The sequence below is a fragment of the Salvia miltiorrhiza genome, chromosome 3 (genome assembly GCF_028751815.1).
Source record: "Salvia miltiorrhiza cultivar Shanhuang (shh) chromosome 3, IMPLAD_Smil_shh, whole genome shotgun sequence".
In the NCBI taxonomy this organism is placed as follows: Eukaryota; Viridiplantae; Streptophyta; class Magnoliopsida; order Lamiales; family Lamiaceae; genus Salvia; species Salvia miltiorrhiza.
Genome location: NC_080389.1, coordinates 54,686,994 through 54,702,926, shown reverse-complemented (window position 1 = coordinate 54,702,926; position 15,933 = coordinate 54,686,994). Strand labels below are relative to the sequence as shown.

The window sequence follows — 15,933 nt, the reverse complement described above, 5'->3', positions numbered from 1 at the left end:
TGAAAATGAATATTGCACTTAATCATTAAATTGAGAATTATTCTTAGCCATCAGCTTTGCAACTAAGCTTGATATCATGACAACACTGGGAACCTTCAGGTTACAAAGATTGTAGAATTACTAATAGTGCTCAAACTCGAAGTGGGTATTGAACAGTCGCACATGTAACACTTATTTTTGGTATAATATAGCAGTGCACAAATCCATGCCATGGAAGTATGTACCAGAGCTCGTAATCTCGTGCTATTGCAATAGTAAACAACAACAGTTGAAAGGCCTTTTACCTGTTATGACTTGGCCTGAAACACCATCATGCTCGTTTCGTTCGCTTTCCAACTTCAAGTGCAAGCTCCGTATCGATTTTCAAGGAAATATCAAGTGCTTTAACAGAATGTGTTAGCGCGCCACTGCAATTGAAAGGATCTCAGTAAGCAGCCTGATTGAAAGTCCAATTTAATCTTATGGTTTGAACTGTGAATTATAATTAATGTCTACATAAATTGTGGCACATATCTCAAGCAAAACATGGAAGATGAGGTATAGTTTGCAAGACAAGGCACTTCTACCAGTACTGAATAGATATGGCGCACCATACGTGGGCAATTAACTATAGAAATATATTAGTTCATTCATTGATCAAGCAGATCATCCCAACTTCCCAACAAATAATTATAAATAAATCAGATAACCTTATGAGATCCCAAGCTATAGTGAGAAAGCACAATGAACAAATGCCTAGAGATGTAGATGAGCACCACAAATAAAAAGAAAATAAAATAAAAAATTACATGTACCTAGAAATGTAAGTGACCCCTGACTGTCCAATCTTTTTCACAGTCTCAAGGGTGACATTTCCAGATGCCTGCCACAAAAGGAACCATATTAAACTAGAATGCAAGAATAGCAGAAGAGTAGAACAGCTGAAATACATAAGGCAACCAGATATGAGACACAATACGAAGGCACTGCTACAATAGTAGAATGCAAGATGTTATCTTACTAACCACCTAATACAACCTGTTTCTCTCTACCCAAACAAAAATGGACTTAATATGAGAATATGTGCTAAGAAGAAAGAATGCTAATTTCTTTTTCAGATTGTAGTACTTCATCTCTTGTATATATACAATGCATCTGATAGCATAGCATCATAAGGACATTGTCTATTGTGTACAATAGAGAAAGTTCTCAGCAATGTGATGAAACAGAGCCAATTAAACTGATAAATATGTGTTGTCAATGTGTTTAATGAGCTTATAGGAAGGATACTGAGAAAATTATCAGTGATTTGATGACAGAGAACCATCTAAACTGATTAATATATGTTGTCAATGTGTTTAATGAGTTCATAGGAAGGATAATCTGAGGATTCTCCAAGTCCATGGGACAAACAACCAATAAAGAAAGAAACAGCTATAACGCACCTCAGTCTCAAACCTCCCATCAATCAATTTCACAGCTTCTTTAAGCATGGATATATCAACGTCGCCATTAGACAAGGGGACAACCATATTATCCAGCATTATTCTGGTCAAGGATGTCTTTGTTGTGGATGCATAGAGTAGCACTTGAGTTACTTCCTCCAAAGTCCTTGTTTCAACCTGTTAGCAGAAGATTTCAATAATATTTAACCAGGATTTTTGCATGAGTTTCTCTGATGCATATGAATTATTAGCAGTACATAAAACTACTTAGACCACAATCGTGCACATGATGATAAGGTTTCTTAACGGTGACCAACCAAAAACATGACCAAAAGGACCCAACAGAGAGATAGGAAAAAAAAAAAAGAGGGGCCACGGGTAGCATATAATTGAAAAAGTAAGATAAATAAAAAGTCAAATCAGGCACATTCACACTTGCAGACATTCTGGTACATGTTTTCGAGCGCATTTTTTTCTCTATTCTTTCTCATGTTGCATGGTTGACATAAAACAGACGTCATTCCCAACTGAAAATGGGTAGGTAATTAGATGCAGAACTCATATGTAGATTAAGGATTTGCAGAAAGATTTATGACAAAAATCTAAAGCAGCATCCACCAATTTAAACCTCAATACAATACCTCAACACCCATTTGAAGATTATTTTGCTCTAAATAAAGGTCCACAGATTTCAGGGCATTTGTGACACCTCCAGCTATAGATATGTGATTGTCTTTTATCATGACCATATCAAACAAACCCATTCTGTGATTCTGACCTCCACCTATTAGAACCTGAAAAACAATAAAGTTTAAGGTCAGACCAAGAAAAAATAAAATGCTGGGTCGTGAAATTGAGATCGTAGCAAGAGTCAAGTGATCTACACCGCCCATTTATCCATTAATCTTAAGCCTGGAGCAGTTTTCCGTGTCTCCAAAATGTATGCAGGCTCTGCAGCATCTGCCATAGCCTGCAGAGTATTAAATACTTAATTTTCAAAAGAGAATTAAGCTATGTGAGTAGAAAAACCACATTTGACACATCAACCATGTTCAAGAAGCATTACTGATGTATCCAGAAATTATAAACGATACAAAATACTATGACAATGAGAGCACCTTCGTTAGAGTTGCTATTCCACTCATCCTCTGCATAAAGTTAAGAACAACCCTTTCAGCCACGACAATACTGTGTGCTCTTCCTTCATATCATCATTAAGCAGTAACAGTGGACAAGGTCAAATTCAAGTTATATGTATATAAGTTTGATTCTGGCAGGATTTGTGTCTACTTACCATGTACTTTACCAAATTGCAAACCTTTGTGTACATTATCCCCATCTTTTCTGTACCACTCGACCTGAGGAATACCAAGTCTAACCATTAAAAAGTTGCAATTTTTTCCCCATAACATAGAAGCTACAAATAATGAGAATCTGTATATATACAGGAGGCCTAATTCTTAGTTACCTTAAGTGAAGGATCAACCTCACTAAACACCATTTCAGCTAGTCCAATACCAGCCACAATACCATCCTCCTTTGCCAAAAAATAGGCTTCCACTTCCATTTCATCAGGAATCGTTGCTTTACAAGTCACATCCCCTACATATCAACCACAAGACTGTTCCGTTAATTTTCAAAGTTTAAGACACACCACTGTATCAAGTAAGTAATCTTCTCATATTAATTAATCTATGGAAGGACATGCACGATTTAGAAGCCAAACTGGCTAACAGACCTGGATTCTTTAGCAATATATGCAACAATGGTATGAAAGTAAACAATTCTCAACTTTAAAATGCAAAGGCTCTTAGGCAATTTTCACTCCCAACTGGACAGAGGAACTGATTCCACAACCAATAACTAAAATTTAAAGAATACAAAGGATATAACCACATACATTGAAGCTCCAAACATCTCCACGCCAACCAATTTCTACAAATGACTGCAGTGTGATGAATATCTTACCATCTTTATGTTAACAACTCAAATTATGTCAAATAATGAGCTCCATAACCTAAGGCCTAATCAATAGCTTACTAAACTTCCAATTGACCCTTAACAGTACGTGACAATTTGCCCCACCACACTTTTCCACAACAACTCTATAATTGCTCGAACAATTCCTCATCCATTAAAAAAAAAATCCTTCTTTGCACCATTTCTTAAATAGGTAAATCACCCAAAAGCCTCGGCTATCTACAGTTGATCAATAATATATACTCACATAATTATTATAAAAACTACGAATAAACACTAAATTCGAATTTCATAGAAGTCGTATGCAATGAAGTTCACCTAGATCACCGGCGTCCTCAGACAGCGCAAGCTGTATAACACTCTTGAGGTCATAAGTGGGATGAGCCGGCGGCTTCACGGCTATGGACACGGCCGCAGTTCCCGTGTTCCTTGTGGCTGTGGCTGACATTTTCACCACCAATCTGCAAATTCTCCGAAGCTTATAAAAAGCACAAAGAAACGAGAAAAGACAATGAAGAGGATATAAAAGATTAGAACCTTTGGGCTGAGGGAATGAGCGAACAAAGTGGGGAAAGAGAAAAAGCGGTAATCATAGTTGCGAGTTAAGGGTTTCGTCTGTTAATTAATATTGCAGTGTTTACAATTAAGAATTCCTCAATTTTCTAAACGATGCTTTCTGCGCTTGCAGCGTAGACAATGATTCTTCGCACTGCGCACAACTCAAATAAGATAGAAATATGGTTCGATTTTTCGGTTTTTGCAATTTAATTCGGTTTTATCTTTCAAAAAAAATTGGGTAGGGATGAGTACCGAATCAGGAAAGAGGGTTTGGCCGTGAGTCGACAGACGGCGGCGACGCGGCGGTCTGCGAGTGTGATGTGTGCGTGGGTTTGGGCCAGATTATTTAAATCTTTGCCCATGTTTGTTTAAAGAATTGAGCTGTATTTTTATTAAGAAAAGGCCTTTGATAAATTTTTTAGGGAAAAGGTGCAGATGCACCCTAGTAGTGGTAGCCCCTATAGCGTATAGCTACCCTTATTTATTGTGTGTGTAAATAGGCCCTCAAAGTTCGAAAAATTGATCAATTAAATCCTTTTGACTAACAGTTGTTAGTTAAATATTAGTCAAATTTTTTTGGGTTAAGTATCAATAGGCCTGGGAATCGGGTCGGGTTCGGGTACCCTACCCGAAAAAATCGGGTACCCGAACCCGAATAACACCAAAACCTTGTACTCGATCCCGACCCCAAAAAAAAATCGGGTACCCTAATACCCGACTCGGGTATCCGAGTCGGGTATTCGGGTACCCTAAATTACCCTAAATCAATTTAATTGTTTGTGCTCAAAATAGTCAAAACCAAGAAATCTGTGAAAAAAAAAGAAAAAAGAAAGAAGAAGAAGATCGGAGGCTGCTGTGCTGTCAGAGCTCGAAGGCGCGCGGCCGCGCGGTGGAGGCCTGGAGTGTTTATGTCGGAGCTCGGAGCTTGGAGGCGCGCGGAGGGACAGCCGCACAGGGGGGAGCCGTCAGCCGGTGGAGGCCTGGAGTGTTTCTGTGCTGTCGGCGGCGGAACGACGGCGCGCGACTGTGCGACTGTGAACGACGGCCGCTGGGTCGCCGGGTCGCCGGAAACGGAAACGATTCTGGAGTGGGGGTTTGCGAAATTGGATTTCAATTGGAAATTGGAATTTGGAATTTGGGGTTTGCGAAATTGGTTTGGGAAATTGGATTTGGGGTTTGCGAAAATGGAACTTGGGAAATGGGATTGGGAAGGCCGAAGGGATTTGGGTACCCGAATCATTCAACAAGGGAAGTGGATTACAGCTGTGTGCCGAATTGCCTATTAAGTCAATTAATTCGGGTATTTCGGGTATACCCGATACCCGATTTTTTTACACCCTAACTACCCGAACCCGACCCCGACCCCTAATTTTTCGGGTATAGGGTACCCGATACCCGATTTTTTCGGGTCGGGTATCGGGTACCCGATTACCCGATCCCGAAATTCCCAGCCCTAAGTATCAAATAAGCCCCTACCATAGTGGCCCTTTTCACGTTTAGCTCCCTATAGTCGAAGTTGGGCCAACTAAACCCCTGAAGTCCTTAATTTCAAACAATCAGGCCCTCTGCCCTAACGGCAACTTAACACCGTTAACGACAACGATTCTGCCTCCTCTGCCCCCGTCACCGTCGATCGTCCCCCCCTCCTGCCCGTCTCCGCCGCTCAGGTCACGATCGCCGTCCCCGGCCTCCCCGATCCCCACCACCAACAACAAATTCAGCCGGAGATCGCGAAGAAGCCACCGCCCGATGAATCGCGGAAGCTGTTCCAGCGCCTCTGGACCGACGAGGACGAGATTAAGCTGTTGCAGGGGTTCCTCGATTACCCCACCCAGCGCTGCGGCCCCCACAACTCCTCGCAGCACTACCACGACACCACCGCCTTCTACGACCAGATCAGGAGCAAATTCCAGCTCGATTTCTATCAGAACCAGCTCGTCGAGAAGCTGCGTCGCCTCAAAAAGAAGTACCGCAACGTCATCAGTAAATTCGGCACCTGGAAGGAGTATACGTTCAAGAGCCCCCACGAGCAGGCCACCTTCGAAATCTCCTCCAAAATTTGGGGCAACGCCGCCGTCAATGGCGCCGCCGCCTACCGCGCGCCTCCCGTGCCGATCGATGAGGACGAGGACGGCATCAACAACCCTAATTTCAATAATTTCGTCGATTGCCAGAGCCCCAAAACGCCAAAACTCCGCGCTCCAGGAAGAGGAACCGTGCCGGAGCGGCGGTGGAGGCGGGCTCGTCGGCGGAGGCCATCGGCTAGGTTAAGGATGGGGGTGGGGGTGGGGAATTGGGGGTTCAAGGCGAGGCTGGCAGAGTTTCCGGTGAAAATTAATGTGTAAATTAAAAAATAAAAATAAATAGTTAACGGTGTTAAGTTGCCGTTAGGGCAGAGGGCCTGATTGTTCGAAATTAAGGACTTCAGGGGTTTAGTTGGCCCAACTTCGACTATAGGGAGCTAAACGTGAGAAGGGCCACTATGATAGGGGCTTATTTGATACTTAACCCATTTTTTTTAACCCCCAATTTCTTTCTTCTTTCAATTTTCTACCCTCAATTTCAATCCCCAATTCCAATTAAGCCCTCGCCGACATCTCCATCAGCGCCGCCGGTAGCCTCTTCCTCAATCCGGTGCTGCTATCGCCACCGCCAGCACCGAGGTCAATACTAGTAACCAAAGAAAGAATGGTGTCAAACTTCATTTCACTTCCCTTTTTACAATTGATGCACCCTCGCTCCAGTAAGCGAAGGGAAGTTCGAAACTTCTCTTTGTAGACATTGCAATGAAATTGTAAAGATATGTGGGTATTATGCCTGAGATGTTGTTGTTGGAGAGATCCAATATTTGGAGTGAGCTCAACCGGCAAATCTCTGAAGATATCTCATCATTCAGACTATTGGAGCGCAATATGAGAATCCTCAACCGGACTAGGCTTGTTCCTATCCACGTTGGTATATTACCACCAAGACTGTTGTCCGCAAGCCCTATCTTCACTAATTCGGTGCAGTTATGCATTGAAACAGGTATTTGGCCAGAAATTCATTTTTCCTTCAAACTCATTTTCCCACCAAGAATCTGAAATTTTTCCTTCAAACTCATTTTGACTCAAGGACAATTTTCGTATTTTGCACAAGTTAGTAAATTATGTTGGTATTGTACCATCTAAAGAGTTTCCATCCAAAAGCACATACTCCAAATCTATGCAAAAACCCAACCAACCGGGAATCGATGGAGTTTCCATTGGCGGCGTGCTTCTTGCACCTCGGTGGTGGCGGCGCCAGCGCCGAATTGAGGAAGAGGCTACCGGCGGCACCGATGGAAATGTGGGCGAGGCCTTAATTGGAATTGGGGATATAAATTAGGGGTAGAAATTGAAAGAAGAAAGAAATTGAGGGTTAAAAAAAATTGACTAACGTTTGACTAACAGCTGTTAGTCAAAGGGGTTTAATTGATCGATTTTTTGGACTTTGAGTGCCTATTTGCACACACAGTGAGTAAGGAGAGCTATACGCTATAGGGGCTACCACTATAAGGGTGCATCTGCACCTTTTCCCAATTTTTTAATTGGATTGAAGATTTAAGATTAAGTCATTAATTAATTAATTAATTAGATCTATATTTGGATTTAATTAATAATTTTTATAATGATTTCATAATATATTATTTTGGGTTAATTGTCACTAAATTCACATACTTTTTCATTTTTCGGTTTTTTTCCATGACCAAAAAATTTTACTTTAAAATACATGAATTGAAAATTTGATATGGCATTTCCCCCGCATCCGTTTTCCGGCCATCGCCGAAATGACTCCGATCCCATGTGTCGACATTTATTCCAGGTGTTAAAATAAAAGTATGACATAGATGCCACATAAGATATCTTTTTCACCTCTGCAATTCCCCTAAAATCCGAAAACCCTAAGGAAATTCCCCTAAATTCAGAGAAGTCTTCAATTAACATTTATCAGAGAACTTGCCATAATTTCCATCTCACGTTTTCGATTTTCAGAGAATTCTCTCTCGGTGAAAAGTCTTTGTTACTTTCAAACCTTCACTTTTGCCATTGACTAGGAAATGGTAAATAGTGCAAGTATTTAGTGTATTGGTGGTCCCTCAAACTATTCTCTCTCTCTCGGTCCTAGTTGGAGTGATGGCAAACATGTAGGGCCACTTTCAATTCTTTAACAGTGTACTTGGTTGGTGAAGATTGTGTTGTATTGTTTATTGTTCTTTGCTCTTTTTTTGCAGCAATAGCTTCGACCTCTTCCTCTACTATGGAGGTGGTTTTGAAGAAATAAATGGAGGTAAAGATGGAGTTGATTGCTACGTTGGAGGATTTGCAGTTGGGAGGTATGGCCTAAACTTAGATTTATTTGGTTATTTTGACCTGAAAGAGGAAGTAGATAAACTAAGTATTAAAAACTAGACTGGGTTGTGGTTGATAAAATTGAAGGAAAGCTCGAAGAAAGATATTGTAGATGATAAGGGAGTTATGTCTATGTTAAGTGATATTAGTGATGAATATAGGCATGTTGATGTGCTCATTGAGGAGCATTATGGAATGCTCAGGAGATACCTAGCTAACTAAGAAGGGTGGATAAGGAGGGCAGATATGAGTTGCTTCTGGGAGCAGAACATGTGTTTGAGGGCTTGTATATTGGACTTTCTCCTCTGAAAGGTGGAGAGGGGTTGCGAGCCACTTATTGGTCTTGATGGATCTCATTTGAAGACATATTTGAGAGGTATATTGTTGGTGGCAGTTGGCAAGGATGGGAACAACCAAATGTTCCCCATTGCTTGGGACATTGTAGAGATAGAAAACCAAGAGTGTTGGACTTGGTTTCTCAAATGCTTATTCCATGATCTTGACATACAAGATGGACAAGGATGGACCTTTATCTTTGACCAACAGAAGGTGAGTGCCAAGTCTTTGTAATACGGCGAGAGCTTGGGATCCACCCGTTTCCAGAAGCCACAATCGTCCTATAAGAATACATACTTCAACAAATTAATCCCAACAAGGAGGATGAAAAAAACCTACCTTTATCTTTTTACAATAGAGGAATCGCTTAAATGGATTTTTTTCGGTGTGAGATATGCGAAGGTTGGCTGGTATTCCATGGCCACAATGTTCGTTCGATTGATTCGCTCCTGAATTCGAGCTTGTGCTCCAATAAGAATCCATGGATTTCTAAGAACCTTAAATCGTGTTCAAGAAGTGAAATGCAACCAAACCCTTAATTTTGGGTTAGTTTCTCAACATCCACAACTAAAACGATGCCGTTTTAGTTGAATGTCAAACGGCGTCGTTTCAATTAACGGACGACGAATATACGCTGGCTTTCCGACTGTCAGCTCGGATTAAATTTGGGGGAAAAACGGTTCCGGGGAAAATTCCATATCGATTTTTCAATTCATATATTTTAAAGTAAAATTTTTTGGCCATAGGAAAAAATCGAAAAATGAAAAAGTATATGGATTTAGCGGCAATTAACCCTATTATTTTATTATGTATGTATATTAAATGTAATTATTTATTATATGATTTAAAGCATGAAAAGAATTTGCATTATTTGTATTTTGTAAATCCATAGGAGTAATATTTATGATTAAATTGATTTTTTTAAAAGGTTATTTGCGTGTAAATACACGAACTTTCAGCATTTTCTTGTTTTTCCCACAAACTTTTCTTTTTTAATCTAAATACACGAACTTAGTGTTTTTCTGATTTTTTTTCCATGATTTTTATTTTTCTTCAAATTGATGCTAACGTTGTCGTCGGAGCTGCTGACGTGGAATGACTGTCATAGTTATAAGTAGTGATTAAGGACCTAGCTACTTGTTCGTCATTACTCCAACCGACTTTGATGCCCTCGGACCACGAACAACATTGTCAGGCTGGGTTTATCAAAGACTAATTCTACCCCCCAATCAGAGACATAAATTAGTGAGTGAAGAGAATCAACATATATTAGCAGATAATGTCAATGAGAATTGATAGAATAATGAGTTTACCTTTTTTTGTGAAGAATTTATGTTGTTTACGCAGAGAATGGAATTAATTCTATGGCTTTATTCTTTTTTATAGGTTTTTATTATTTTACGCAGTGGGTAGGAAATGATACCTCTTTTAATTTTATTTCATCTTTTGTCAAAAAAAAATTATAGAAATTAAAATATTAACATATATATGACACTTAAATAATAATAGGCCACATAAACGCCAAATCAGTTTTAATTTGATCGGAATTGTTCGTCATGGGAAAAATCAGAAAACACTAAGTTCATGTATTTAGATTCAAAAAATAAAGTTCGTGGAAAAAACTAGAAAATGTTGAAAGTTCGTGTATATACACGCTAATATCCTTTTTTTTAAATGAATCTAATTATCAAAGAAAAGTCGAGTAATGATATTAATGATGTCCTTAGCTAAGAATTTTGATTTTCAGAATTTATAATTTAAATTTTGAAAACTCGAGCTTAATGAATCAAGAATCAATAGCCTTTATACTTTGACTTGACGCTAGAGCTACGAGATCTATTAAGATTAGATTATCTTGTAGGCTTTATTGACTAAGGAGATTAGTACTACTTTCTCAATACAAGTTGTCAAGAATACTATCGTCAGTCTTTGCCCTATCAAGATGGGTTTACTTAAGTTGAGACACCCAGAGACTCACCTTTGTGAGAGGTCTTGGGTTAAATCCCGCCTGTATGCGGGTAGTTTTCCCACTTTTGTGTAGGTTGTGTTTCCACCTTTGTATGGATAGTTTTCTACTGGGGTACGATTATTTTTCCACCTTTGTGTGGTATAAAGATTCTCACTTTTGTGTAGATAGTGTTCCCACCTTTGTGTGGGTAGTGTTTCGCCTGCATGCATTTGTTTTTCCACCTTTGTGTGGTGTAAAAATCCCGCCTGCATGCGGGTTGCTTATTTGATTATATATTAGATACCTCTTGTAATTCTCAGAAAAGATGGGTTTACTTTACAAAAGTATTATCGAGTTATATATTTATTAAAGGTTTCAATGAAAAGCAAATTTGTTTCAAATAAAATATTTTTGTACATTGTACTCTCTTAAAGGCTCATAACCTATTGATCGAGGTTTTTTTTAGCCTAACACGTTAATTAAGAATTGTGTATATATTGTTAGTGGCGCGATGGGTTGTCCATCGTGTGCTAACAATGAATGATGTGTTATAAGTGTATTTGGTTGGATGTGTTCCGGAGCCTGTGTTCCAAATATAAAGCCTGCATAGGTTGCGTCCCGAGGTCAATAACGAGAAAAAATGATTGTGATTAGAGGTCTAGGATCAAAGTTAGTAACGGAATAATGTGACAATATAGCATTAACAAATGAAATGTTTTTACATATTTATAAGTGTTTTTCAATTTAAAACCTTTTAAGTTATATTATGAATGGTTGAATAAATTATTTTTACGAAAAATGTGAAATATTTCAGAAAATGCATGCCCACTGAGTACATTAGTGCTTGTACTCTGAATGATTCTTTGTCGAGCTTTGACTCGTAACTTCTAATATTATGTTAATGAATGTTGATTATTAGAAGCATAAAACAAAACTTGTAATATTGAGGTTGAGCTATGTTGTTGATTGATCGCATCGTCTAATATCTTTCTTTCTTCAATTTGAAACAAACTTATTGTCTTATGTAGGGAAATATTTGGGATACCCAAGTAGTTTTGATGATACCAAAACCATTAGAATGCTTCGCTTGTCTTTATTTCTATTGCAGGTCCAAGTCTTCCAGTCCTGACAGACCCTGACTGAAGTTGCAAAGACTTTAGTTCAGTGGGACTAGGAACAGAAGACTGAAGACTAAAGATAGCACAACTTAAGCACAGTTCACTAAACGAACAGAAGGACGCATCGCGACTGGAAGTCATCGGTCATCAGTCGAAGAAGCTCGCACATTCAATATCAACTCTGAACCAAGCACCAGTCGACATTCTACATCTAACTGAAGAGAAGAATACTAGACACGCTGCATTAAATGCTCAAGTACAACAGCATTAAATGCCGAAGATTTGGAGATCGTTCGTACAAGTACTAGAGCTCCTCTTTGCGTATAAAGATGCAGATGCACTACTCCAAGGACAAGACAATTCAAGACTCGGTCAAATGGAGTATCCGAAGATTGCCACCTCAGCCCAAGAAGCGACAGCCTCTCACAACGGCAGAAAACTTGAAGACCATATCTCCAACGGATCTATTCAAGACTTCGCCTATAAATAGAGCTCGAGGAACAGCTGCAATTTTCACCGATTCGAAGACATACGCTGAAGCTCTGTCGAATTCAAGAGCCAGCATTCCCATAGATAGATAGAGTTCGAATCGAAGAAGAGAGTAATCAACGTTGTAAAATCAGTCTAACTGATTATCTACACTCTCTTATTAGACTAGGCACCACATGTTATATCAGTAGCCTAGTTAGGATTACTTGAGAGTCTGTTCTCAGTAATCTTAGTTGGAAGAGTTCAAACCCCTTTTCAACTGAGAGAAAAGTGAGTTTGAGTGGTTGTTGTTTAGTACCATAAAATTAAACAATGTTGGTTGTTGTTTAGTACCATAAAATTAAACAGTGTTGGTTGTTGTTTAGTACCATAAAACTAAACAGTGGTTGTGGTTTAGTACCGGTCCAAAACTAAACCAGTTCGGTTACCTTGTCACCGTGAAAGCCAAGAAAGAGTTCAGCTTAAAGGCGTTGGCTCCAATTACCTTAGCATTAGCTGATTGGACACGACAGTGTCAGGGCGTGCTAAGTGTTAAATCTAACTCCTGGTGGATTGGTAGGTTTGTTGTGCACCTCTAAGCATAAACTCAGAGTGTTTGTCAGACAAATAATCTGGCTGTGGGGAGATGTCTTCGAACCACGTTAAAAATCCTTGTGTTCTTTATTTGCTTTCAGTATTTCCTTTATCTGTGCTTAATTGTTTTCAACTCAACTGGACTAACTGAAAAGTGTAACTAAGGATTTTACAAAGTGACAAACATTTTCTAAAGGCTATTCGTACTAAGTTTAAATTCTGCTGCTGAGTTATTAATCCTACTGACGACTCAACTGATAGTCAGAGAAGATTGATAACTCTACTCTATTTTACAAACTAGACTAAAGCCTTACTTGGATATCAGTTAAGCTCAGTGCTCGACTGTTGTCAACTTACTTAATTGCCTTCAGTATCAGTTTACAACTTGTTTTCTAAATGGAAATTGGTTAAGTTTGTTTTGTTTGCGAAAAACAGCCTACATGTGTATTCCCCCCCCCCATACACATGTCAGTCAACCCTCCGAGACCCCAACATCTTATTTATTCAAAGCAAGCAAATTTTGTAATGATTAATTGCCCGTTTATTTAGTCTTGTCTCGATTCAAGTTATTCCTTCAGGAATTGACGTGTGATAGATAAATTAATAATTAAAAAATAAATTTAAAAATTACATCATAATAATTAAATTCAGATTTAAAATTTTTGATCTTAAATATTAACCACTCTATTGCTAACCAACATACTCATTTTCTTTTCACTTTATGTCTTTGTTTTGTTGAGCACACAGAGAGTGTGAGTGAATAGGAGATTGAACTTCACTATCTCATTTCTTTTTTGTAGTTAAAGGTGAGAAACATCACTAGTAATATTTGGATAGTCAATAATCATTTTACTATTAGGTTTTTTTTTCGCATAAAAGAGGAAGAAAATGTACCAACATATTATAAACTTAACGTACTCAACTCATAGGGCATGACGAGGAATTAAACCAAATGGCCGCCATTAAATAACAGCAATTTGCATAAGAGAAAGATTTGTAGGGTCGGAGAAGATCTTGATAGAGTAATTAACAAATGGAAATATCAAACAAAATTTGAGCAGAATCCATAAATAGTGAGAAATTGACTAATAACAGCGACCTATATAATATTGTAAGGGCTAGTTTAGTACGAGTCGGTTTATGATATAATTATAATATTTTAATATTTTGTCTCGTAAGAAGTAGCATGGAGAACACTGTCTTTTATAAATTCAAAAGTCCAATAAAATTATATAGATCTGTAATTATTCATACCACTTCTGAAGGTATACCTAATATCAATCTTAATTTATTATTAACTAAATTGCTCTAATAATCATCTAAAATGGCATTATTAGATATTTTAATTATAAGGACAGTTTAGGAATTAAAATTTTATATACAATTTTACTACATCATATCAAACAACATATTATATTTTACAGACATTTTAATGTGTTCTACCAAAGACTAATTTTATTGGACATCTTTGTAAGCACTTTGAACTCTAACACTTGAGTTCAACGAAAAAGGCTAATGCTATAGACCTAAGAGATTTTGGTATCATCAAAACAAGAGCAAGAATATTTCATTCATTTCCCTATAATACCCTATTACTATAAATGAAAGTGACAATTTTTTCGTAAACGAATCAAAAAAGAAATTGTGACTAATTTTTTATGAACGAATGGAGTATAATATATGAATACGTAGTTTGAAACAATTTTTTTTTTTTTACATTTTTAAAAAAAAATTACATATTTATTTGCAACAAAATAACAATTCTCTCTTTCATTCCATTACACATTTTTTCATATCATATATATTACTGACTTAGTAACTTCTTTCTACTAAATTTTTTTTATCTCTTCTTTTTTTTTTTTTGACTTTTTCTAAATTCAAATTTGATTAAAAAATATTCAATATGTATCTTACATTAAAAATCATGATAAGATCTTTAATTTGATGTTATAGTTATTGAATATGTTATGGTTATTGAAAGTTTCAAAATAACACTTTTTCCTCTCTTGTCTCTCCTCTATCATCTATCCTTAATATTGAAAATACAAATTTTCTCCTTCATTTATGTTTTTATATTTATTTTATTTTCTATATTTTTGTTATACATCAGTTTTAATATTTTTATTTACATGTTCTTTTAATTTTAGAATTCTCTAATTTTAAAAATATATTTTTATAAAGTATAATACTCCCTCCGTCCATGAAAGAACTTCCTAGGAGGGAGTGACACGAGTTTTAAGAAAAAATATTGTTGAGTGTATTGAGAGTGGATAAAAGGTAGTTGAGTGTATTGGGAGTGGTGAAAAAGTGTTATAATTAATATTGGGAGTTGTGAAAAGTGAAAAGTAAGAGGATTATAAGTGGTGGGGTATAGTCCAAAAAGAGGTATGAAGTTCTTTTGTGGACGTCCCAAAAAGAAAAGATAGGAAGTTCTTTCGTGGACGGATGGAGTATGTACTAATTTTGATATAAATTTATAGATGGATAATTAGTTATATATATCTCAAACATCAAATTTCAAATATGGTTTTGATTTATTTAATTTAGTTATGTTCGTATAGAATTTTTTATACTCCTTATTTGTATAAACATATTTGTTGTTAATCCTTTTACAATATAATTTAATATTATAGTTTTTCCCACTGGGTACTCTTTTTCCCCTTTAAGGTTTTTCCCACTGGATTTTCTTTAAAGGGATTTTAATGAGGCTCGGCCCTTAGTTTGCTCTTTTGTACTCTCATTTTCAGGCTTTTTTCCTTTTTTCTTTCTAAAAAATCGATTTTAATAATTTAATATTAAATTGATATTTATGTACATATTAAAGATAGAAATTAATTAATTACGAGAACAAATTAATATATATATATGGGAGCGTTCCACTAAGATCCTCTATATGTGGTGAGATCTTAGATTGATTTGTGGTGTTCATTTCATGTATTCTATGACTGATATTTACATGGAGGGCGAAATTTTTACCAGGATTCAAATCTTGAAGGTAGCGAAAATTTTATCATTTTTTTAATAGGGTTAATTACGCCAAAAACCATGAACTTTGGGCCCATTTCCAAATTTTCCATGAACTTTGTTTTTTATCAAATTTTCCCTGAACTTAAGGGCGTGATCAATTTTTCCATGAA

At 37.2% G+C, this 15,933-nt stretch overlaps 1 protein-coding gene across 2 annotated transcripts; it reads right to left on the bottom strand.

Moving 5' to 3' along the window:
- LOC131014482 (quinolinate phosphoribosyltransferase [decarboxylating] 1a-like) lies at positions 1-4,369 on the bottom strand. 2 transcript variants are annotated; one of them, XM_057942474.1, is made up of 10 exons: positions 4,215-4,369; positions 3,723-3,865; positions 2,893-3,026; positions 2,719-2,782; positions 2,543-2,625; positions 2,311-2,394; positions 2,066-2,218; positions 1,425-1,601; positions 795-862; positions 1-407 (listed from the first exon to the last, which is right to left on the bottom strand). In XM_057942474.1, exons 1-10 carry the CDS (start codon positions 4,322-4,324, stop codon positions 311-313), a joined length of 1,113 nt encoding a protein of 370 aa, XP_057798457.1. In that variant the 5' UTR covers positions 4,325-4,369; the 3' UTR covers positions 1-310. The 2 variants fall into 2 exon arrangements, with proteins under 2 accessions (XP_057798457.1, XP_057798458.1); XM_057942475.1 differs by having other exon boundaries at positions 3,942-4,328.
- Positions 4,370-15,933: the final 11,564 nt, after the last annotated feature.

Bases quoted from the DNA above. Each gene is read 5' to 3' on its own strand.
- LOC131014482 (XM_057942474.1), bottom strand. From the start codon at position 4,324: ATGGGCAAAGATTTAAATAATCTGGCCCAAACCCACGCACACATCACA. The intron at 2,626-2,718 runs GTAAGTAGACAC...GATGATATGAAG, and splicing joins GCAATTTGGTAAAGTACATG to GAAGAGCACACAGTATTGTC. The intron at 863-1,424 runs GTGCGTTATAGC...CTTTTGTGGCAG, and splicing joins ATGGGAGGTTTGAGACTGAG to GCATCTGGAAATGTCACCCT.